Here is a 26,383-nt window from a genome sequence, read left to right on the forward strand (position 1 = left end):
TTAAGAGAAGGTATTTTGGAAGAGATCATATTTCCATCTTTCTCTTTGCTTGTCAAATCGGATAATACAGTAATTTACCATCATGTCAGTGAAAAAATACATAAACAATCTAAAACAATAGGTTTTTAGTTGTTAAATTCAAAGACACACATTCAGTAACCCCTGTGAGAATCCTTAGACTTACTCCATGCCTGGGAAGCTCCTTCTATGCTTCTGTCTACTGTAAGCACCAGGAATTTGGGGGGACAGATTTTTCCATGAAAGAAACAATCTTCTCATTGATAATCAGATTGAATTCACTTAGGACTTTCAGGGAGCCTTACTGTGTCTTCATAATATTAATTCTGCTAAATATTTTTAGGTAGAATGCCAAGTAGTAAAGCTTTTACTAAGCCCCTCCTCATTTGTTATGGTGGGGGTCTAGTATGTGCATTTGTTGTTGTTGTTCAGCCTCTAAGTTGTGTCCCATTCTTTGCGACTCCATGAACTGCAGCACATCAGGCTCCCCTGTTCTTCACTGTCTCCCAGAGTTTGTTCAGATTCATGGTTATGCTGTCTAACATCTCATCATCTGCCACCCCTTCTCCTCCTGCCCTCAATCTTTCCCAGCATCAGGATCTTTTCCAGTGAGTTGGCTTTTCGCATCAGGTGGCCAGAGTATTGGAGCTTTAGCTTCAGCATCAGTCCTTCCAATGAATATTCAGGGTTGATTTCCTTTAGGATTGACTGATTTGATCTCCTGCAGTCCATGGGACTCTCAAGAGTCTTCTCCAACACCACAGTTTGAAAGCATCAATTCTTCGGTGCTCAGCCTTCTTTATGGTCCAATTCTGAAATCTGTAAATGAGTGCTAGAAAAACTGTAGTGTTGACTATACAGACCTTTCTTGGCAAAGTGATGCCTCTGCTTTTTAATACACTGTCTAGATTTGTCCTAGCTTTACTTCCAAGGAGCAAGTGTCTTTTAATTTTGTATCTGCAGTCATTGTCTGCAGTGATTTTGGAGTCCAAGAAAATAAAATCAGTCACAGTTTTCACTTTTTCTCCATCTGTTTGCAATGAAGTGATGGGACTGTATGCCATGATCTTAGTTTTTTGAATGTTGAGTTTTAAGCCAGCTTTTTTACTCTCCTCTTTCACTCTCATCAGGAGGCTCTTTAGTTCCTCTTCACTTTCTGCCATTAGAGTGGCATGGAATTGTATCATGATAATTATATCTTCAGTTATTTAAGGAGCCACCATATAGCTTTCCATAGCAGTTGTATCATTTTACATTCCCACCAGCAATGTATGACTGTTCCAATTTCTCCACATCCTACCAATACTTGTTTTCTCTCTTCCTTTCCTCCCTCCCACTTCCCTCTGTCCCTTCCTGCTTGCCTGCCTTTCTTCCTGCCATCCTCAGAGTTGCGAATATAATCAGAACTTTTAACCAAATTAATTATGAAAATACAGTATGGTCTTCAGGTTAAATTATTAATTAAAAACAATTAGACTGTGTTTCAAAGTTTGTTGAGATATGTATTCAGTTATAAGGAAGACATAGAGATAGATGTCCAACAGACACATAAAAAGGTGCTTAACATCACTAATCAGGAAGATGCAGCCCAAACCATAATGTGATACTACCTCACACCTGTAAGAATAGTTATTATTAAAAAGACAAGAAATAACAAGTGTTGGCCAGGAAATACAGAACTATTCATCAGTTCAGCTTCTGGTTATGTATCCAAAGAAAGCAAAAACATTTACTTGAAAAGACACATGCACCCCCATGTTCATTGCAGCATGATTTACAATAGCCAAGATATAGAAACAACCTGAGTGTCTTCATATGGTGGAAGAATGAATAAAGAATCTGGTGTGCATTTATACAATGGAATATTACTCAGCCATAAAAAGAAGATCTTGCCATTTGTGACACTGTAGATGGACCTTGAGAACATTATACTGAGTAAAATGAGTCAGAGAATGACAAACTGTATCATCTCACTTATATGTGGGATCTAAAACTTACAGAGGAAAAGAGCTGATAGATACAGAGAACAGATTGATAGTTACCAAAGATGTTGGGTGGGAGGATGGCCAAATGGGTAAAGGGGGTCAAAAGGTACAAACTTCCAATTATAAAATAAATGGGTCCTAGGAACATAATGTATAGCTTGGTGACTCTAGTTAATAATACTGTATTGCTAAGAGAATATATCTTAAAGTTCTTATCACAAGAAAAAAGTTTCCCTTAACTGTGTATGTTGATAGATATTAACTAGACTTTTTGTGATCAATTCACAGTATATACAAATATCAAATCATGCTACATACCTGAAACTACGTAATATAATGTTATATATGTGTGTGTCAATTATACCTCAGTTAAAAAAAAGAAAACCTTTTCAAGTCTGATTTGATACATGTGATAGTCAGACTCAGGTATTTCTGTGTTGTCCTCATTGCAACAACTTTTGCCTGATTTTTGAAGCCAGTGAAAACAATATGTTTTCTAATGTTTGCAAATATGTCAGTGATACCGTAAATAGCATTCTTTACCCGATAAAACTAGTGTTGGTCACTCAGTTGAGTCTGACTCTTTGCGACCCCTGAACTCTAGCTGGTCAGGCTCCTCTGTCCATGGAATTCTGCAGGCAACAATACTAGAATGGGAGCTATTCCTCCTCCAGGGCATCTTCCCATCCCAAGGATTAAACCCAGGTCTTCTGCGTTGCAGGCAGATTCTTGACCATCTGAGCCATCAGGGAAGCCCGCAAAATGTTCCTAAATGTGTGATATTTGAAATAATTCCAAGGAAATTGTGAGATGGTTCCTGATAGAATGAAATAGATGAGAATCTCAAGAGAGAATCCTTTATGAATCCTTTATGAATCTTGCCTGAGTATAATATTTAACTTCAGTTTTTTTCTTTGAAAATTTATAATCTTCAATCATAGGGTAGGTGCAAAAGGATGAGATCTTACCTCATTTACTAACAGTGGAATTAAGTAAATCTTAGGCTTTATTTGCATGAAAAAAATAGGAGAACTGTTAAATCACTAAATATTGTTGGTGGGAATTAAAGTTTATTTTCCCTATAATGTTGAGAGGCACTTAAGCTCCAGTTCATTGAAGCAGGGTTTTTTTAATCTACTTGAGTTTGTTAGTGGAAGTAAAAAGACAGTATTAGCTGGTGAATAGACAAGATGTTAAATTATTGCTTTCCCATTTTGGCAAACTCATGATTTAGAATATAAATACAAAATGGGCATTTGTACCCCAGGAGGCTGACCTGTCCAGACTGCAAGTCAGACTACAGGTTTCTTGCCTTGGACTTCTGGTTGAATTTGGCTGTTGGGCAGCATAAGGCAGGAGACCAGAGGCAGGGAGGAGAGTGAGATAGGAGTATCTGTTCCCCTAGTCTTTGCCTGAAGGGTCACTGTGGGCTTACTGTGTCCTCTGATTAAAGGACTGTTATCCTATGGCCATCTCCACACCAGATGAAACAAAGATGAAAGAGGCCTCTGTCTCCAGATTCCAGTAATTGCTGCTCCCTCCTTACCGTCTTTAAAACCTCCAGTAGCAATATACATGGCTATTCTTAGCCAGGGAGTACTGTGCCCTCTCTTGTGGTTTCCCTACTCCCTACCAGCACCTTCGAAAATAGTCCCTTCATTAAACTCTCTTCACATTTCCCAGTCTCAATGTGCTGTTTGTTTCCTGCTGAGATCCTGACTGAAATAGCTTCTGTATGTATTTTTAATCATTATCCCAACTGGTATGCCAGATAACTCTAATAATACTTATGCTAATTTGGGGGAGGCGATCACTGAAAGTGTTTGCAGAACTACCCTTTGTTTGCATTGCGCTTCATTTCATCTAGCATGTTGCTAAACGGAAAAAAATAAAAGGTGTTAGATGATGTATAAGAAGTTAGTGATACCAATAGCTTATTTAAATATAGGTCCCAAAATGCTGTTTTAAGTATCCCCTCATGGGATGGGATGGGGAGGGAGGTGGGAGGGGGGTTCAGAATGGGGAACACATGTACACCCATGGCTGATTCATGTCAATGTGTGGCAAAAACCACTAAAATATTGTAATTAGCCTCCAATTAAAATAAAAAGAAAAAATAATAAAATTAAGTATCCCCTCTTAAGAATCTGCTGCCAGTGCAGGAGATGTAAGAGATATGGGTTTGATCCCTGGGTCAGGAATATCCCCTGGAGAAGGAAATGGCACCCAACTCCAGTATTCTTGCCTGGGAAATCCCATGGACAGAGGATCCTGGTGGCCTACAGTCCATAGGGTCTCAAAGAGTCAAACACAACTGAGCGTTTAAGCACCTTTCCTTAAAAGAGATTGGTGGTTGGATTCTTTCCTAAGATTACTGATGTTCTTTGTATCATCTCAGTGCTCATTAATGTGTCTTTGAGACCTTGGATAATATGGGGGTTAAAGGTGCTGACTGCAGCCATGAAATTAAAAGACACTTACTCCTTGGAAATAAAGTTATGACCAACCTAGATAGCATATTCAAAAGCAGAGACATTACTTTGCCAACAAAGGTCCATCTAGTCAAGGCTATGGTTTTTCCAGTGGTCATGTATGGATGTGAGAGTTGGACTGTGAAGAAGGCTGAGCACCAAAGAATTGATGCTTTTGAAGTGTGGTGTTGGAGAAGACTCTTGAGAGTCCCTTGGACCTGCAAGGACATCCAACCAGTTCATTCTGAAGGAGATCAGCCCTGGGATTTCTTTGGAAGGAATGATGCTAAAGCTGAAACTCCAGTACTTTGGCCACCTCATGCGAAGAGTTGACTCATTGGAAAAGACTCTGATGCTGGGAGGGATTGGGGGCAAGAGGAGAAGGGGATGACAGAGGATGAGATGGCTGGATGGCACCACCGACTCGATGGACGTGAGTCTGAGTGAACTCCGTGGGAGTTGGTGATGGACAGGGAGGCCAGGCGTGCTGCGATTCATGGGGTCACAAAGAGTCGGACACGACTGCGGAACTGAACTGAACTGAACTGAAAAGTGCTGACCCCTGAGTGCAGTGGGAGATACTTCCAGTTGGGCCTCAGTGTCCACAGTTCTGCATCCATGGATTCAACCAACTGCAGGTTGTGTATGCTGTAATACTTACCATTGAAAAATATCTGTGTATAAGTAGACCTGGGCAGTGTTCAAAGGTCAGCTGTACTTAACAGCAGTGAAGTTATATCATCTGGATAACCTAAAGCAATTCTGAAAAGGTTGAGCAATAGTATTTTGGTTGTGTAAAATTTTCATCTGTGTATACTATGTTTCTTTGCAGTTAATAAAGATAATTCAGTGTAAACCGTATTAGGTCATTATCTAGAAAATTCAGGCTTTAAGTATTGAGTTTGCGTAAATGTAACCTGATTTTTCCTTTGGGTAACAATGATGAAACTGCCAGTATTACAGAGGTTAAAAGTTAATTCACAATTTAATGGTAATTGGCAAGTGTACTTTCTCTTGGAATGACACAGGCTCTATTCATATCCTCTTTTCTACTTTTAGAAACAAAAAACTATTATCATTCTAACGTATAAATTATCACTCTTCTGTAGCACTAGGAGGTATTATATAAAACACAGGATAAAGATTGAGCTATATAAAAGAGGCTTTAATTAAAGCACATCTGTAATAATACTAAAAGAATTTGAAAAGTGTACTAAAATATTACTGTATTTTTTATACTCCCATCTTACTCTGTTCAGACTGCTCTAACAAAATACCACAGACTGAGTAGCTTATAAACAATAGAAATTTACTTGTTACAGTTCTAGAGGCTGGAAATCTGAGATCAGAGTGCCGACATGGTCTAGCGAGGGCCTTCTGGGTTGCAGACTTCTCGTTGTGTCCTCACGTGGTAGCAGAGGTCTCTGTGGAATCTTTTTAATAAGAGCACTGATCCCATTCATGAGAACTCTGCTCTTGAAGGCCTCACCTACTAATACCATCACTTTAGGATTTCAGCGTATGAGTTTGGAGGTGAAAATACAAATATTCAGACTATAGCAACCCCTCTTCTCAAATTTTCCCCTTTTTCTTGCTTTGTTGAAATTTGAACCCCCAAAGTACTCTCAAGTATGGTAGCTTGGATCTGCAATGTTGATACCACTTGAGAGTAAAAATCTCAGGCCACACATCAGACACTTGAATCAGAACCTGCTATTTAACTTATCATTCCCCCAATGATAAGTATACACATCAGAATTTGAGAAGCACTCTAGCTATTTCCTAGGATCACATCTCATTAGAGTAAAACAAAGTTATCAAGTGTAAAAGCTGAGGTAATTTGTTGATCACATAGTCATGGGTAAAGAAACTGATTAAATTCACAGATAGCCTTTTCTTTTTAAGTGCAAACTCTTTTCTATAATTTCTTACATTGAACTAAGTTTTCCCATTTATGCTATTAATATAAACACTGGTAAATTGCTTTATCATATATTATATTGGGAATACAAGCAAATATATTTATGAAATTCATAGTCCTAAGAATGTGATGTGTGTGTGTTGCAGTCTAAAAGATGGAAAGTACTTTTATGTGTTGTTATTATTAATGTTATAGAAGCTCTCATTCTCACATATTCAGATTTGTTAGTGTTAAATTTTACCTTGAACTATTTACTTACAGTATTTTTAGAGGGCCTTTTATATTAGGATAGTTAAAGATATCAAGGATTACTGTACAGTCTAATATAATTGATTTCAATATTTTTCTCAAGCTGTGATAATTTCTACTAAAATCCAATTAATTTCACAATTTGAATGCAAAGGTAGTTATCAGTTATATAATAGAATTTGCAAAATAACAACTAAGTTCTGTTTAGTTATTAGCTGTTTATGAGAGAAAAGCCGCTAGTATTGGCCCTTATATTTTGCAGGCTGTTATGTTAGTTTTGGATCCTGTTGAATATATTTTTTCCTTCTCATTCCTTCAGATTCATCAGGATTCATTTTTGATTTGCAGTCCAATACTGTACTGGCCCAAGGAGGAGCTTTTGAAAACATGAAAGAAAAGGTATGTCTAGTTACTGTGGATAGGAAACTTGAATGTCTTGTTAAAATTTAGGTACTAATAAAATCATTGGCTACAAACTCATTAAGAAAGTGAAAATTAAGAACAAAACTGTATGAATGCCACTGTATATCAGGGAGTAACTACCATGAAGGTTTTGAGGAATCAGAGCCTATAAGTATGAACAATTTTCTTTACATGTATCCATATACATATATTTATTCTAAATTCTCTTGGACATCTTAATATTAATTAATACAACAGTATGTATATGGCTAAGTGTGTATCTAATTTGCTAACATTCTTTAAGGAATAGTCTTGAGTAGGATCATCCCATTCACTTGAAGAGGATTTTTAAGACCAGGAGACTTTAGAGCAAGAAGAGTTTTCTAAGTAACGTATCTTTGGAAGGGAACCTGGTTGTCTTTAATAATATAACCCTTAATGAGCTATTTTGAGAAAAAACATAGAACAAAAGCTTTACATGTGTTCTCCATCTCATTTAAAAAGTAAATCGTTGATTCTGGAGTCATAGATACATATTGGTTCAATAATATAAACAATGTTGCATTTTCAGTTATGAGAATTTTACCTTTATCATTAAATCTGTAAGTTTTGCCTAAAGCCCATTTTCTAGTGATCATGGTAATTTTTTGCTCATCTCAAAAATGTATATTATAAATTCATGCTCTTTGAATTATAGATTATATACCATCCCACTTTTATAGTTTTATACTTTATCATTGTTCAATTAAGCCTGAAACAAAAAAAAGTATAGAATGACATGAAAGCAAGTATACTAAAAAACACTTAGGTCCTAATACAGATTCTGCTAATAACTTGAACAAGATACTTTGCTTCTCTTCATCTGTAAAAGGGCTTCCTTTTCAAGCAATATGGCAGACTAGATATCCTGAAAATATTTCTAATGTACAATGCTTACAAATACAGAATGAAAATGATATACATCATTTTCAATGCATAGCCAAAGAATTCCCTGGTGGTCCAGTGGTTAGGACTCCATTTTCGTTGCCAAGGGCCCAGATTTAATTCGTGGTCTGGGAACTAAGAATCCTGCAGGCTACATGGTGTGGCCAAAAAAGAAAAAAAACATAGCTGAACACAAGAAGGGAAATCTCTAGGGCCAAAAATATAGAAGAAACTAAAAAGCTGAGTGGTAAGCCTGAGCTAGGTAACTCTGATATGTTTTGCCAGTCTCAGTAACAAATGTGTTTTTACCACACAGGCCCCAGATTTAGCACAAAGCTTGTCCTGGGTTAAAAATTGGAACTGAGATCTTATATAAGGTTGAGATCCTGAAAATGTTTCATCTTCAGGGAAAGGTAAACTAGAACAAATCTTCCCACTGACTTTGAACACAGTATTAATATTCTTACTGGAAATGTTCAGAGGAATGTAGTGAAAATGAATTCAACTTTTTTCATTAGTAGTAATATTATATTCTATAATTATTTTATGAATACTATAGAATAAAGCAAATCAAGAAATATGTTAATGTTTTTAAGAGCTAAAAAACTTTCAGTTTAGAGAAGAGAAATACATGTTTAAAAACCATTTTATAAAAAGTCTTTTGGGATTTCTCTAGGTCCACTGGTTAGGACTCCGTGCTTCCACTACAGAAGGCATAGGTTCAGTCCTGCATGCTGAACGGTGTGGCAAAAAAAAAAAAAAAAAAGCCTTTTAATAGTATATTTAAACTGATGGTGTCAGTATAAACTTATGTTGTAAAAACCAAAATTTCCTAGTTCTATCCACTGAAAGGACCTAGAAATAATCACATCCTAGTATTAGGTTGGTGCAAATGTAATTGTGGTCTCAGACCGTGAATTTTAAATCATTATAACTAGGCTCCAATGCATCTTTAGTCAAAATAGGAACCATTACAATCAACACATTTTTGCCAACAAGAAGTAAGCTTGTTTATTTTTATAATGTAAAAATCCATGATTCAGGAGTCGACAAACTGTTGGAAAGCGTTTTCTGCCTCTTGCTGGTTATGGAAGCATTTTCTCTGCAAAAAGTTGTCAAGATGCTTGAAAAAGGGGTAGTTGTTTGGCAAGAGGTCAAGTGAATATGGCGGATAAGGCAAAACTCCATAGCCCAATTCATTTAACTTTTGAAGCAAATGTCGGTTGTGCGAGATGCATTCGGGTGTTGTCATGAAGAAGAATTGGGCCCTTTATGTTGACCAATGCAGGCTGCAGGCATTGCAGTTTTCAGTGCATCTCATCGATTTGCTGAGCATACTTCTTATATGTAATGATTTCGCCAGGATTCAGAAAGCTGTAGTGAATTAGAGGAGCAGCAGATCACCAAACAGTGACCATGACCTTTTTTTGGTGCAAGTTTGGATTTGGTGCAAGTTTGGTCCAAAGCGCTTTGGACCTTCTTGGGGGTTCCTAGGTGATGCTAGTGATAAAGACCTTGCCTGCCAATACAAGAGAAAACGTAAGAGATGCAGGTTCGATCCCAGGGTTCGGAAGATCCCCTGGAGGAGGAAATGGCAACCCACTCCAATATTCTTGCCGGGAGAATCCCATGGACAGAGGAGCCTGGCAGTCTACAGTCCATGGGGTCACAAAGAGTTGGGCATAACTGAGCGACTAACACTTTCACTTTCACTTTCTTTGACTTTGAGAAGTGCTTTGGAGTTTCTTCTCTATCTAGCCACTGAGCTGATCATCACCGGGAGTTGTACAAAATCCACTTTCTGTCGCACATCACAATCCATTCGAGAAATGGTTTGTTGTTACACAATAAAAGAGGATGACACTTCAAGTCAATGGTTTTTTTGATTTGCTATCAGTTCATGAGGTACCCACTTACTGAGCTTCTTCACCTTTCCAGTTTGCTTCTAATGCAAAATGACGATAGAATGGTTGGTATTGAGTTCTTCAGCAACTTCTCATGTAGTTGAAAGAGAATCGGCTTTGACAATCCTCTTATTTGGTCGTTGTCAATTTGTAGTTGCTGGCCACTGTGCTCCTCATCTTCAAGGCTCTCCTCTCCTTTACAAAACTTCTTGAAGCACCACTGCACTGTACGTTCATTAGCAGTTTCTGGGCTAATGCATTGGTGATGTTCAAATTGTTTTCACTGCTTTATGACCCATTTTGAACTCAAATAAGAAAATTGCTTGAATTTGCTTTTTGTCTAACATCATTTCCCTAGTCTAAAATAAATATAGAATAAACAGCAAGTAATGTCATTAGCAAAAAAAAAAAGTGAGAAATGTGCATTAAAATGATGTATAACATAACCACATTTATTTGAGAACGTATTCCAATATCAAACGGCATAGCTCAGCAGTGCAAGACCACAATTACTTTTCAGTTCAGTTCAGTCGCTCAGTCGTGTCCGACTCTTTGCGACCCCATGAATCTCAGCACGCCAGGCCTCCTTGTCCATCACCAACTCCCGGAGTTCACTGAGACTCACGTCCATCGAGTCAGTAATGCCATCCAGCCATCTCATCCTCTGTAGTCCCCTTCTCCTCCTGCCCCCAATCCCTCCCAGCATCAGAGTCTTTTCCAATGAGGCAACTCTTTGCATGAGGTGGCCAAAGTACTGGAGTTTCAGCTTTAGCATCATTCCCTCCAAAGAAATCCCAGGACTGATCTCCTTCAGAATGGACTGGTTGGATCTCCTTGCAGTCCAAGGGACTCTCAAGAGTCTTCTCCAACACCACAGTTCAAAAGCATCAATTCTTCGGTGCTCAGCCTTCTTCACAGTCCAACTCTCACATCCATACATGACCACTGGAAAAACCATAGCCTTGACTAGATGGACCTTTGTTGGCAAAGTAATGTCTCTGCTTTTCAATATGCTATCTAGGTTGGTCATAACTTTTCTTCCAAGGAGTAAGCATACACCAACCTAATAGCAATAAACACACCTAGCTCTTAGATCTTGGTTTCTAACTACCACTCCCTACCAAAAAAAAAAAAAATGGGTCTTCTTGAAGAAATAACCAATTTCACATTGTCCAGTAAGACAAAAAATGAAGATTATAAAGAATAAAAAGGAAGGGGGGAAAAACTGCTATTATTATAGATAATAGAATTGCCTGCATAGAATAACCAAGAAAGCAACAAATTATTAGGAATAATGAAGTCATCAAAATAGCTGGATATAAAATTGACATACAAAAATGAAAAGAGAATATGCAGTTATTGTAAAGTGTATATTTTTAACCTCAAAAGATACAAAATACCTTAGGAATAACTGACGAAGTTGGCATGTTCGTTTTTAAGGGAAATTTGGCATTTCTAATGAATTTTTAGATTCACTACTGTTCAGAGTTTTGCCAAGAGAATGTACTGGTCATAGCAAACACCCTTTTCCAACAACACAAGAGAAGACTCTACACATGGACATCACCAGATGGTCAATACTGAAATCAGATTGATTATATTCTTAGCAGCCAAAGATGGAGAAGCTCTATAAAGTCAGCAAAAACAAGACCGGGAGCTGACTGTGGCTCAGATCATGAACTCCTTATTGCCAAATTCAGACTTAAATTGAAGAAAATAGGGAAAACCTCTAGACCATTCAGGTATGACCTAAATCAAATCCCTTACGATTATACAGCAGAAGTGAGAAATAGATTCAGGGGATTAGATCTGATAGACGGAGGGCCTGAAGAATTATGGATAGAGGTTTGTGACATTGTACAGGAGGCAGTGATCAAGACCATCTCCAAGAAATGCAAAGAGGCAAGATGGTTGTCTGAGGAGGCCTTACAAATAGCTGTGAAAAGAGCAGCGAGAAGAGGGAAGATATATCCATTTGAATGCAGAGTGCCAAAGAATAGCAAGGAGAGATAAGAAAGCCTTCCTCAGTGATCAATGCAAAGAAATAGAGGAAAACCATAGAATGGGAAAGAGTAGAGATCTCTTCAAGAAAATAATACCAAGGGAACATTTCTTGCAAAGATGGGCATAATAAAGGACAGAAATGGTATGGATCTAACAGAAGGAGAAAATATTAAGAAGAGGTGGCAAGAATACACTGAAGAACTATATGAAAAAGACTTCATGACCCAGATAATCATGATGGTATAATCACTCACCTAGAGCCAGACATCCTGAAATGCGAAGTCAAGTGATCCTTGGGAAGCATCACTACGAACAAAGCTAGTGGAGGTAATGAAATTCCATTTGAGCTATTTCAAATCCTGAAAGATGATGCTATGAAAGTGCTGCACTCAATATGCCAGCAACTTTAGAAAACTCAGCAGTGCAGTGGCCACAGGACTGGAAAAGGTCAGTTTTCATTTCAATCCCAAAGAAAGGCAATGCCAAAGAATGCTCAAAGTACCACACAATTGCACTCATCTCACACGCTAGCAAAGTAATGCTCAAAATTCTCCAAGCCAGGCTTCAACAGTACATGAACCATGAACTTCCAGATGTTCAAGGTGGATTTAGAAAAGGCAGAGGAACCAGAGGTCAAATTCCCAACATCCGTTGGATCATCGAAAAAGCAAGAGAGTTCCAGAAAAACATCTGCTTTATTGACTATGCCAAAGCCTTTGACTGTGTGGATCACAACAAATTCTGGAAAATTCTGAAAGAGATAGGAATATCAGACCACCGGACCTGCCTCTTGAGAAAGCTGTGTGCAGGTCAGGAAGCAACAGTTAGAATTGGACATGGAACAACAGACTGGTTCCAGATAGGGAAAGGAGTACGTCAAGACTGTATATTGTCACCCTGCTTATTTAACTTATATGCAGAGTACATCATGAGAAATGCTGGGCTGGAAGAAGCACAAGCTGGAATCAAGATTTCCGGGAGAAGTATCAGTAACCTCAGATACACAGATGACACCACCCTTATGGCAGAAAGCGAAGAAGAACTAAAGAGCCTCTTGATGAAAGTGAAAGAGGAGAGTGAAAAGTTGGCTTTAAACTCAACATTCAGAAAGCTAGGATCATGGCGTCTGGTCCCATCACTTCAAGGCAAATAGATGGGGAAACAATGGAAACAGTGAGAGACTTTATTTGGGGGGGCTCCAAAATCACTGCAGATGGTGACTGAAGCCATGAAATTAAAAGACGCTTGCTCCTTGGAAGAAAAGCTATGACCAACCTAGATAACATACTAAAAAAGCAGAGCCGTTACTTTGCCAGCAAAGGTCCATCTAGTCAAGGCTGAGGTTTTTCCAGTGTCATGTCTGGATGTGAGCGTTGGACTATAAAGAAAACTGAGTGCCAAAGAATTGATGCTTTTGAACTGTGGTGTTAGAGAAGAATCTTGAGAGTCTCTTGGACTGCAAGGAGATCCAACCAGTCCATCCTAAAGGAAATCAGTCCTGAATATTCATTGGAAAGACTGATGCTGAAGCTGAAACTCCAATATTTGGCCACCTGATGCGAAGAACTGTCTCATTTGAAAAGACCCTGATTCTGGGAAAGATTGAAGGTGGGAGGAGAAGGGGACGACAGAGGATGAGGTGGTTGGATGGCATCACTGACTCAATGGACTTAAGTTTGCGTTGACTCCAGGAGTTGGTGATGGACAGGGAGGCCTGGCGTGCTGCAGTCCATTGGGTCACAAAGAGCTGGATATGACTGAGCAGCTGAACTGAACTGAACTGTTCAGAAATTCTACTAGTGATTATATATACAATAGAGACATCCTCTCACTGTTCACTGAAGACTTGTTTTCTTTTTTTTAACAATTTGGTAAGCATTGTCATAAGCATTCAGTAAATAAGCATAAGCGTAGGAATATTTACTATGGCATTTTTTATAGTGGCCAAACACTGGAAAGAATGTAAATGTCTATCAACAGAAAAATGACTAAATTGGCTATATTCACACAATGGAAATGCTATTTAGCAATTAAAATAAATTACTGATAAATAATAATGAGATGCATTTATCAACATGAAAAATCTAAAAAACAATGTTACATGAGAAAGCAAATTAAAAATAGGTATGTATGATATGACATGTAATGCAAACAATAATATGTCTTACCCTTGGATACAGACATACATCATAAAAGTATAAAAACAAATATCAAAATAACACCAAATTCAAGGTAGAAATCTCTGTGGAGAGGAGGGAAAAGGGGTTTATGAAAAGTTTCATGGGCACTTCAATTGCATGTATTTTATTTTATTAAACTGGCTATCATAGTGAGTGTTCATTATGTTTTATACACCTGAAATAATTTATAATAATTTAAATGATATCTATAGCATTATTATCGGAGAAGGCAATGGCACCCCACTCCAGTACTCTTGCCTGGAAAATCCCGTGGACGGAGGAGCCTGGTAGGCTCCAGTCCATGGGGTCGCTAAGAGTCGGGCATGACTGAGCAACTTCACTTTCACTTTTCACTTTCATGCATTGGAGAAGGAAATGGCAACCCACTCCAGTATTCTTGCCTGGAGAATCCCAGGGACAGAGGAGCCTAGTGGGCTGCCGTCTATGGGGTTGCACAGAGTCAGACACGACTGAAGCGACTTAGCAGCAGCAGCAGCAGCAGCATAGCATTATTATACAATTAAATGATATGAAATAAATGTTTAAAAAATGCTATACAAAAATCTAAGTTATTATTGGTGTTTTATTCTGGTGGTTTGTTAAACTTTGCTCCTTTCTCTATAATATGCTAAAAATGAGGAAATGTTGATGCTAAATTAATACCTGATACCTGAATTAAACCACCCTGAAATAAGATCTGGCACAAATCCTATGTTTCTGCAAATGTTCTGCTTTTTCTAAGTTTTAAAGTTAATTTTTTATGTGCTGGCATCATTCACCTATTACTCATCCCAGTGAGATGGTTGTATGTACTCTCACTGATACTAAAGTGATGTAATACACCTTGTTAAAGATGAAATGGTACCCTTACTGTTATTCTCTGTAATAGACCTCAGTTTCCAACTGATCTACTGATATTAGAATTAAATGACCTTATCTTCTTTTTCAGATAAATGCAGTGCGTGCAATAGTTCCCAATAAGAGTAACAATGAAATTATCCTGGTTTTGCAACACTATGATAATTGTGTGGACAAAACAGTACAAGCATTCATGGAAGGTAACCCTAGCTCAATATTTTTATAAGTTCATATTTGTTCAACTAGAAGTTGCTTCAGATTTCTATAACATTTATTCGGCAGTCTGGTATTTTATAGATGATATAGCAGACCCTGTGCGATTTTTAAAGATATCTTTTAAAGCTCCTTATTTCAGCCCTAGAAGTAATTCATTCATAAGCTATATGATACCTGGAATAAGAGACAAGCAGAGAAGACTCCATCATTTTATTCAGAACATTTTCTAATGACAGTTAAGAAATTAGGTAGCGAGAGAAGGAAAAAAAAAAAAAAAAAGAAATTAGGTAGCCAGTGGTATAAGGGACTTGACTGGAGTTGGGTTGAATAAGAATTTAAGAAGCAATGACAGAGCAGTGGTCTGGTGGCTCAGCTACAGATGGCAGATTTAGGGACTCAGTATTCTTTTTCAGGCTCTGACAAGTGATTTAAATATATGGGTTTGAGTTTCCTTATCTACCATACAAAAAATGGTATGCTTAGTCAAACCTTCTGATTTTACAGAGTTGAGGAGCATTTTACAAAATTCTTTCCACATAACTTGTTTGGGAAAAACTGTCTGAAGTTGTCTCTTTCATTGAACAGTGACAGTGATATCAAAATAGATCTCCCTCTTTCTACTTTTCTGAATTTGCCAGTATACAATAAACAGGTCCAAATACTGTAAGTTGTTTCTTTACCATCATATTTTTGTTTATAATGTTAGTGTTTGGGTTTAGGGTGGCAGACAGTTCTCTGTGAAACAATGTAACCAGGTTGTGTGTAATCTGGAGGAGAGGGGACGCCATACTTGGGCTGAAACCAGTACTTGGGCTGAAACCAGTCGTCTTTGTATTTGGTCAAAGCTACATAGATAAAAAGAAGCTTCAAAATGGTCAGGCTACATTAGTCTCTTCCTGGAAGAACTTGCTGAAGAAATTAAATGGAGAAGGGGGATCTAAATGGGCAGGTATTCTAAAAGGTAAGCATGATATGATTATCTCATTACATTAGCTTAGACACCTGAACCATCACTTTTCCTATTGGGAGAAGGAGACTTTCCAGAAGTTACGAAATTCAGGGACACTAATTTCTGCTTGAGCATGCTTGTGCTGGGAGAAAAATATCTGTGATTGGTTTCTCTTACAGGTAGTGCCAGTGAAGTACTCAAAGAATGGACAGTAACAGGCAAGAAAAAGGTAAAAATGAATTAAATTTAAAAGTGTGATATCAGTATTTGTATTATAAAAAAGTTAAGCTCTGCAGAAATATTGAAAGATTTACATACGCATCTTCAGTTTACCTGGCTAAGAAAAGTTTTCTTCCAGGACATTGTAACACTGCTCTGTACATACAGTACCACAGTCTCCTCCGTGTGATTTCAGGCAGGAAGCAGAATTACTCTGCCATCGCAGTTTCAGAGAATGTATTAATATTAGGCAGGGATGAAACGAGATCATGTCAAGGACAGCAGAGCTCCTCTAGAGAAAGTGATCCATTCCAGTGGTTTTCAAATCATTCATATTATACATCAGTTAAAATAGTTCAGATTTTTAAGTCAGACCACTTGTGTTGTAAGCTCTGGTATTAATCAGCTTTAGCTTAAAGCCTAAAGAGAGGCTTTGCTACTGTTAGCTATGCAGAGGGGTCTGATGGTCTAGTTCAGGGAGATATTAGAAGATAATAGAAGGCACTTGGACTGTGGAATCAGTCAAAACTGGATTTATATCCTATTCTACTACTTACTGGTTTTATTTCCTGGGAATATTGTTTAACCCTAGTGAGTCTTAGTTTGCTTGTCTCTAAAATAGGAAAATAATATTGACAACTGAAAGTATTTCAGTTCAGTTTAGTCGCTCAGTCGTGTCCAACTCTTTGCAACCCCATGGGCTGCAACACTACAGGCTTCCCTGTCCATCACCAACTCCCAGAGCTTGGTCAAACTCATGTCCATTGAGTCAGTGATGCCATCCAACTGTCTCATCCTCTGTTGTCCCCTTCTCCTCCCGCCTTTAATCTTTGTCAGCATCAGGGTCTTTTCAAATGAGTCAGTTCTTTGCATCAGGTGGCCAGATATTAGAGTTTCAGCTTCAGCATCAGTCCTTCCAATGAATATTCAGGACTGATTTCCTTCAGGATGGACTGGTTGGATCTCCTTGCAGTCCAAGGGACTCTCAAGAGTCTTTTGCAACACCACAGTTCAAAAGCATCAATTCTTTGGCCTTCAGCTTTCTTTATAGTCTAACTCTCACATCCATGCATGACTACTGAAAAAAACCATAGCTTTGACTAGATGGATCTTTGTTAGCAAAGTAATGTCTCCTCAAGTGTTTAATACAATATCTAACATATCAGTTCTCCTTATGCACTTGAAATCAAAAATGCTTTCCCCAAAGGATACTAGCTAACCTCATCATGCTTCCCATAGCTTTTTACTCTAAATCTGGTTCCTTTAGGAAGTGCTTGAAGTGTGTATTTGAATCAAGTATCTCTATGAAATCTCTTTCGGGTCTATATTAGGTTAGTGCTGGAGTTCTGGAATGCTTTCTTGATGACTCTAAGTCACTTCATTAGGATTTCTGCTAAGTCTTAATTAAACCAGACTTGGGGAAAAAAAGAAAACAGGCTTGGCTCCATTGAGCCTTGAGAACTTTTTCTAAGAACTTAATACTACCACAGATTCCCTTGAAGCTCTCCATACCTGTAGCTTTGAATATTTGCTTAACTTCTTTCCATTGCTTTCACCAAACCTAAGTAACTGTGCATATTCTGATTTATTAATTTACTGGACAAGGATAATAGGTTATTAGTAATGTAATATGTACACAAAGCTGGGAAAGTATGTGTTGGAGATACATCAGTTTCTTAAAATTTGGAGAAAGAAAAATGGCTTCAGTTTGGCAATCTCAAATACCCAAATCACATCCAGTTAACTGTTGGGATTAGTTCAATAGGATATGATCATGAACGATTACTGGGGATAGGTATTACATGCATAGGACAGTGACATGAAAACTTAGCCAGCTTACATGGGAGAAAGTAATTAAGAAAAGGAGAAATGAGAATTGTGGAGAGGAAAAATCCCTTACCGGATATATGATTGCAAATAGTTTCTCACATTCTGTGGATTGTCTTCTTTCTCATTAAGTCCAGTTTGTCTGTTTTTCTTTGTTTACTGTCATCTCTAAGAAATCCTTACCAAATCCAATGTCGTGAAGCTTTTGTCCTACATCATTTTCTTCTAAGTTTTGTTGATTTAGGCCTTACATTTAGGTTTGATCCATTTTGAGTTAATTTTTGTGCTATGTTTCAGGTTAAAGTCCAACTTTATTCTTTTATATGTGGAGATTCCAGTTTTTCCAGCATTATTTGTTGAAAAGACTGTCCTTTCCCCATTGAATAGTTTTGGCAAAAATCACTTAAGCCATATATGTGAGTGTTCACTTCTGGGCTCTTTATTCTATTTCATTGTCTCTATGTTTGTCTTTTATAAGTTTTTTGGTCACTCTGCATGGCTTGTGGGATCTTAGTTCCCTGACCATGGATCAAACCCCAGCTCTCCACAGTGGAGGCAGAATCTTAACCACTGGGCCAGCAGGCAAGTCCCTTATACATCTGCCTTTACACTAGTACTACACTGTTTTGATTAGTGTGGCTTTGTAGAAAGTTTTGAAATTAGGTTGTATGAGTCTCCCTGTTTTGTTCCTCTTTTTCTTAGATTTTTTATTGACATGTTGATTCACAATGTTGTGTTAATTTCAGGGGTACAGCAAAGTGATTCAGTTATACACCCACACACATACATATACATAAGTTTTTTTAGATTCTTTTCCATTGTACCAGCTGAGCCACAAGGGAAGCCCATTGTAGGTTATTAGAAGATATGATATAGTCCCCAACAGTAGGTCTTTGTTGATTATCTTTTCATATATAATGGTGTGTATATTTTAGTCCCAAACATACAATTTATCCCTCCCCTCCCAGCCCTGTTCCCTTTTGGTGACCATAAACTTGTTTTCTATGTCTGTGAGTCTATTTTTCTTTTGTAAATAAATTCATTTGTGTCCTTTTTTTTTTAGATTGCACATATAAGTGATATCATATGATATTTGTCCTTCTCTGTCTGACTTATTTCATTTAGTATGACAATCAAGGTTGTTTTGGTCCCTTGAAGGTGCATATGAATTTTAAGATGGGTTTTTCTGTTTCGGAAAAAAATATCATTGGGATTTTGATATGGATTGCATTGAATCTGTAGATCACTTTGGGTAGTATTGGCATTTTACTATTAAATCTTATAATTCATAAATATATAATGTGTTTCTATTTAGTTATGTTATTATAAATTGAATTATTTTATAATTTACTTTTCAGATTGTTCAGGTATAGAAGTACAACTGAAGAAGGCAATGGCACCCCACTCCAGTACTCTTGCCTGTAAAATCCCATGGGCGGAGGAGCCTGGTGGGCTGCAATCCGTGGGGTTGCGAAGAGTTGGACACGACTGAGTGACTTCACTTTCACTTTTCACTTTCATGCATTGGAGAAGGAAATGGCAACCCATTCCAGCGTTCTGGCCTGGCGAATCCCAGGGACAGGGGAGCCTGGTGGGCTGCCATCTATGGGGTCTCACAGAGTCGGGCACGACTGAAGTGACTTAGTAGCAACAGAAGTACAACTGATTTTTGTGTGTTGACTGTATCCTGCTGCTTTGCTGAATTGTTCTGTGTGTGTGTGCGTGTGTGTAATCTTTAAAGTTTTCTATATATAAGATCATATCTTTTGCAAACATATTTTCCTTTTTCGTTTCCTGCTTGGATGCCTTTTATTTCTTTTTCTTTCTTAATTGCACTGGCTACAACTTTCAGTACTGTGTTGAATAGAAATGGCAAAAGTGGGTCTCCTTGCCTTGTTCCTGATCTTTGAGGAAAAGCTCTCCTCTTTGACCATTGTTCCCTGTGGGTTTTTCATATATGTCTTTTATTATGTTGAAGTAGTTTCCGTCTAGTCCTAGTTTTTTTTTTTTTTTTAGTGTTTTTATCATGAAAGGATATTTGAATTTTGTCCCATGTTTTTTCTGCATCAATTAAGATGATCATGTGGCTTTTTTCCCCTTCTTTCTGTTAATATGGTGTATTACATTGATCAGTTTTCTTAAGTTGAACCATTCTTGCATTCAGGGAATAAATCCTATTTGGTTATGATATATAATTATTTTCATATATTGCTAAATTTGGTTTGGTACTTTTTTGTTGAGAATTTTTGCATCAGTGTTCATAAGGGATATTGCTGTGTAGTTTTCATCTAGTGTCTTTGTCTAAGTAGCAGGGTAATGCTGACCTCATAGAGTGAGTTAGATATTGTTCCCTTCTCTTCAGCAGCTTTTTTTTTTTTGAAAAGTTTGGCAAGAGTAAATGTTTGGTAGAATTCACTAGTGAAGCCAGGGCTTTTCTTTGTCAGGAGATTTTTGATTCGTGATTCAGTCTCCTAACTAGTTAGATTTTCTATTTCTTCATGACAGTATTGGTAGGTTTTGTGTTTCTAGAAATTTGAACAGTTTCATCTAGGTTATACAATTTGTTGGTATATGATTGTTCATAATATTCTCTTATAGTCAATGTACCCACTTTCATTTCTTATTTTAATAATTTGAGTCTTCTCACTTTTTTCTTAGTCCATCTAGCTAAACTTTTGTCAACTTTGTTTTTATGAAGAACCAGCTTTTGGTTTTGTTGTATTAGTCTTCTAAATCATGTAGAAAACAAAAAGTACTGTCACAAACCAGTGTTATAATAATACTAGCTTTTGTAACTGCACATGTATTTTACCTCTGTCAAGTTCTTTATTTCTCTGTATGCCTTCAGATTACCATCTAGTGTTCCTTCACTTCATGTTACAGGCCTCCTGTGTTTCTGGCGGGGCAGGTCTGGTAGTCATGAACTCTCTCCTCTTTGTTTACCTAGAAATGTCTTAATTTATCCCTCAGTTTTGAAAGACAGTTTTGCTACATAGAGGATTCTTGGTTGATGGGTTGTTTTGTTTTGTTTTGTTTTCCTTTTAGCTCTTTGAATATATCTGCCTACTGCCTTCTGGCCTCCTATGTTTCTGATGAGAAATCTGCTAATCTCATTAATGATCTCTTGTGTGTGATAAGTAACTTCTCTCCTGCTGCTTTCTAGATTCTTTCTTTATCTTTTGGAAGTTTGATTACAACGTGTTTCATCGTCTCTTGGAGGTTGTTAAGCTTCTTGGATGTTTATAGTCATGTCTTTCATCAAATTTGGGAAGTTTTTAGCCATTATTTCTTTATACATTCTTTCTTCCCTTTCCCTCCTCTCCTTCTCCAGTTTATACAATGCATATGTTGATTTGCTTGATGGAGCCCCACAGGTCCCTTAGGCTCTTCACTTTTCTTCAATCTTTTTTCTCTTCCTCAAACTCAATAATTTCAGTTGTGCTATCTTCAAACCCACTGGTTCCTTCTCCTGACTTCTAAGATCTCCCTTTGAATCCCATCAGTGATTTTTAAAAAAAAATTTAAGTTACTGTACTTTTCAGCCCCAGAATTTCATTTTTTATTTCTTTTTTAGATTTAGTTTCTTTTTCTGTGTCTTAATTAATATTTCCATTTTGTTTATACTTTGTTTGCTTGACCTTCCCCACATTTTCCTTTAGTTCTTTGAACATCTTTAAGGCAGCTTTTTTGTTTTCGTTTTTTGGGGGGGTGGGGTTTGGTTGTACTGAATTGTCGTTGCTGCATGGGCTTTCCTCTGGTTGCAGAAAGCAGGGACTACTCTGCTTTGTGCTCTTTTGTACTCTGCAACTAGCAGGGACTAGCTGCATTGTGCAGGCTTCTCCTTGCAGTGGCTTCTCTTGTTGTCAAATATGGGCTCTAGGCACGTGGGCTTCAGTAGTTGCAGCATGTGGGCTCAGTAGTTGGCGGCTCCCAGGCTCTGGAGCACTGGCTCAGTAGTTGGGGTGCACAGGCTTAGTTGCTCCATAGCATGTGAGATCTGCCCGGACCAGAGATCATGTCTCCTATGTTGGCAGGTGGATTCCTTACCACTGAACCACCAGGGAAGCCCAAAAATGCACTAGGCATTTGAGTAAAAAAAAATCTTACTTATGGAAACATATTAAGAATCCATGTTTACTTAATTAAAATTAATCTTTGGATGAAAAAAATAAAGTCTTTAATGTATCTCCCAACAAGTCTTTCTCAGGGAAAGTTTCTATTGATTTATTCTTTTCCTTTGTATTGGCCATACTTTCATATTTTTGTGTTCTTTGTGATTTGCTGAAAGCTAGACATTAGAACCTAATAATTTGATAACTCTGGAAACCAGATTCTCCCTCTTTCTCCAGGTTTGCTGTTTTTTGTTATTACTATATTTTAAAATTGTAAGCTGTCTTTGTACCAAGGGTCAGCCTTAGGTGTAAACTTGAGGTCTTCTCAGATCTTGTCTGTGCTTTTCCCTGGGCATGCATGATTACTTTCAGTTTTTTTCTGTATATACAGTTGTTTTTGAATGTCCTTGTCTTTGATGTCTGTCTCCAGAAAGGGAATAAAGAAAAATGAAGTGGGGAAGAAGGGCACCAGCACTTTAATTCCTCTATGCTATGCTAAGTCACTTCAGTCGTGTCTGACTCTGTGTGACCCCATAGACGGCAGCCCACCAGGCTCCCCCGTCCCTGGGATTCTCCAGGCAAGAACACTGGAGTGGGTTGCCATTTCCTTCTCCAATGCATGAAAGTGAAAAGAGAAAGTGAAGTCGCTCAGTCGTGTCCGACTCTCAGCGACCCCATGAACTGCAGCCGACCAGGCTCCTCCGCCCATGGGATTATCCAGGCAAGAGTACTGGAGTGAGGTGCCATTGCCCTAAAGGAATTAAACTTCAGCCAGAGGGGGAGGGGCTTGCAACAGTGGGAGGAGGTGCAGCATCAGTGGCTGCCTGCCTCTGTCTATACCTTTGTAGTGAAAGGCAGCAGTCATTGACCACGAAACAGCTCCCAGTTACTTGGAGGACAGGGTTCTTTTTGCCTACCCTGACTCCAGCAAGCTATGTGCTAGCTGCTTCAAGAACAGGTGCACGGCTGCCTGTTCCCTAACTGGGGGTGGGGGGTGAGTATCTGCTACTGTGCTCAGAACTGAAATTGACTGAAATTAACCGCAATTTATCATCCAAGTCTTCTCCTGGAAATTATAAGCCTTCAGTAGACTCCAGAGTTCCAAAATAGTTAGACAGATTCTGCTAGTGTAATTGTTGTCTAGGTGAGGAGACAGATTTCTGATGCAAAATCCTCTGCAATGCAGATTTAATTTATCTTATTAAACTGAAGTTTCACTTCATTCCATGTTTATAGCTACACCAGTTTTTCTATTGGATTATTATTTTGTTTGTTTAAGAGCTTTCTCTATTAATTTCTTTGTATATATTACACATATTTTTCTCACATTTTGTAGTTTATCTTCTAGTTTTTCTTATAGTGGGTTTTGTCATGCTTTGCTGTTTTATTTTTATGTGTTTGAGTTTATCTAAAGTATTTTATATAGTTATTTTAGTCAGTAGATCGACATATACAAAAAGGTATTCAGTTTCTGGAAGAGCAAATGAGAAATTGGTAACATTGGTTGCCTTTGGGTAGCTGGCGTTACCTCTCTGGATTGTCGGGGTCTTCTTTTTCTTTTCCTTTTTTCAAATCTTTAATAACCATTAGAACAAAAAGAAGAAAAGCAAGCCAAAACCTGCAGCAGAACCAAGTAACAGTATCCCAGACTCCAACAAATCGGTTTCCATTCAAGAGGAACAATCTGCGCCCTCCTCAGAGAAAGGTGGTGTTAATGGTTATCATGTCAACGGTGCCATCAATGATACTGAGTCTGTGGACTCACTCAGTGAAGGTGTGGAGACACTTTCAATAGAAGCCAGAGAACTGGAGGATCCTGAGTCTGCCCCATCAGAAATGCTGGATAGAACAGGTGAGTATTAACAGGTCCTTGAAAAGTTCCATTCTACTGAAAAATACAGGGGCTCCTTGGCTGAGAAAGCAATCAATAAATTAAATCTAGTTAGTTTTTTAATTTTGTTACTTCTTATGTGAAAGAGTCAATTTCGTAATTATCAAGGGCCTAGAAAAATATAATTCATATTCCTTTGTTTCATATTTTAATTTTAGTCTAAATCAGCCTTGTGGAAATCTTCTAATTTAATAGTTCTGTAATACTTAGAGATTACAGAAGGTGACCTTAGATGTTTTTTAACTGCACATTTATTAAAGGAAATGATGATCATGAGTTGATATTGATGTTATTATTCCAAGACTCAACACAATAAGGAATATATAGGCATAACTGTAATCCCATGGCTTTCATTAGAAGTAGACTGTTGGTTTTTATAGTCTCACATTTGTTTTTTAATAAAGAATTAAGATTAGTATTAGTTGTAAATTCAGATAGCTTGTACATTTTTCATTAACCGTTTTGATGAGTACTGGAAAGATATTGGGAATATATTTTTAAAAATAGGCTTTTTAATTACTTGTTTGTTAAACCAGTTCCCCTTGCTCTATTGCTGCTGGCTTTATACATGCAATGCCATTTTTAAAATTACGCTGTGTATTTCAGATGTTTTTATTTATTGATTAGTTTGAGCACTCACACACACACATATAAAGACTTAGAAAAAAACATAGCACCTCAAACAAACCAAAGATAGTCAGTGGCTTCTATTTTTTTCTGAACTAGCTTTCCTTTATTTCCTAACTCTTTGCTGTTTCCATTTCCTAAAGCTTTTGAAACTCTTCTTTCTTTCTCTGGGACAGTGTAGAAATCTTTTTCTCAGCATAACTTAACAGAAGCTTGTCAGAAGGTGGTGATATTGACTCTTCACTTCCTTGTGCCCAGAACTGCAAGGAAGTTAACAAGGTACAGGGAATAAGCTAGCCTGTCTGGAGATGGGTTAACAAAGAATCCTTCTCTTCAGTTGGTGTGCCTCCTTGGGCTAAGCCAAGTGATACAGCCTCACTGACTCTGCTCTTTGTCCTGTTTTGTCAGCTGATTCTATTCACAACCTTTTAAGAGGCAATTTTTTGCTGCACTTTTGCCTTTTTACTTCGTGTGTACTTAAAGACTCCTTGATCTACCCCTGAACTCTACTCTAAAATACTGGCCTCTTTATTTGACAGGATCCATGCTGGAGAATGGTGTCTCTGATTTCGAGTCCAGATCTTTGACTATGCAGTCTACTCAGAATTCTCAACAAAATAGGAATGCTGCCAAGTCTCTCTCAAGAACTACTGTAGGACCTCAGCTTTCAAATCTAGGCATGGAAGATGTTCCTCTCTTTTCCACCAACAAAAAGCTGGGTAAATCAGAGATCTTCCTTTGAGAGAAAGCAAAAAGAATCTGTGTTTTTAGCTAAAGAGGGCAAGTCATCTCTGTTCTCATAGATAAGATTTCAGAAGGGGCAGCAGGTAATACATTTCCAGTCAGTGACTATCCATGACGATCCAGCCTTTCCCCAGTTTTGTGTACATAGTTGGAGTCTGATAGTAGTGTAATGCTGTACAGTCTTGAGACAACAATAATGATCCTTTTTTTGTGAACGAGGGTCAAACTCTGTGGCTAGCATGGTGTCTTTGATAACATTAACCTTTGTTTTATTTGTTTTACTGCAACATGTCTGTGCTATTTCCTTCATTTTTAACTCCTGGTTGATTCAACAGTAAAAAGCTTTGCCATCTCTGAAATGATGTTTTGAAGAAATATTTTAATTTCTCTTCTCAACTTCATGCTTTTACTAATACCTATCAGACTATAGCTTTAAACAAGGTCATTTTCTCTTAAGTAAATACTTAGCATTGATTGATGGTAGCGATTTGCTGTTTTTTTTTTTTTTAACTTTTAATACTTATTTAAATAATCAGCCAATAATTAGATAGAGATAATAGCCCTTCTATCGTCCATTTAAGGATGGCAGTCCACTTAGCTGAACAAATGAAACAGAGAAATGTAAAAGACACTTGTAACCTGTAGCTCTGGATTGAATTATGTATACCGCATGAGCCAAATTTAATTATTGAGGCTCTCCTTTTTCATCTTTCTAACAGAGCCCTCAACTTGCCCAGAAAGGCAAGTCTGAAAATATTTAGTCAAGCAAAAATAAAGAAACAGTGCTTGAAAGCTTTTAGGTAGATTTTAGAAGAAATAAGGTTGAGATGAGGAAAGATTTAAAGATTGAAAATCTGTGTCTTGGCACTTTATAAATTTGTT

The 26,383-nt window shown here is 37.7% G+C and overlaps 1 protein-coding gene across 5 annotated transcripts in view; it reads left to right on the forward strand.

Annotated features, from left to right (window-relative positions):
• SPATS2 (spermatogenesis associated serine rich 2) overlaps window positions 1-26,383 on the forward strand; it is a 159,302-nt gene that overhangs the window by 111,400 nt on the left and 21,519 nt on the right. For 4 of the 5 annotated variants that reach the window (XM_025284091.2, XM_025284092.2, XM_025284088.2 and 1 more), the window contains 6 exons: window positions 6,964-7,043; window positions 15,008-15,116; window positions 16,261-16,310; window positions 19,486-19,494; window positions 23,830-24,091; window positions 25,297-25,476. In XM_025284091.2, the coding sequence (XP_025139876.1) occupies window positions 7,032-7,043; window positions 15,008-15,116; window positions 16,261-16,310; window positions 19,486-19,494; window positions 23,830-24,091; window positions 25,297-25,476 (622 nt within the window). In that variant the 5' untranslated portion in view covers window positions 6,964-7,031. The remainder of the gene's footprint in view (window positions 1-6,963; window positions 7,044-15,007; window positions 15,117-16,260; window positions 16,311-19,485; window positions 19,495-23,829; window positions 24,092-25,296; window positions 25,477-26,383) is intronic. The other variant, XM_006075812.4, reaches the window with a different exon arrangement.

Source organism: Bubalus bubalis, chromosome 4, assembly GCF_019923935.1.
Source record: "Bubalus bubalis isolate 160015118507 breed Murrah chromosome 4, NDDB_SH_1, whole genome shotgun sequence".
In the NCBI taxonomy this organism is placed as follows: domain Eukaryota; kingdom Metazoa; phylum Chordata; class Mammalia; order Artiodactyla; family Bovidae; genus Bubalus; species Bubalus bubalis.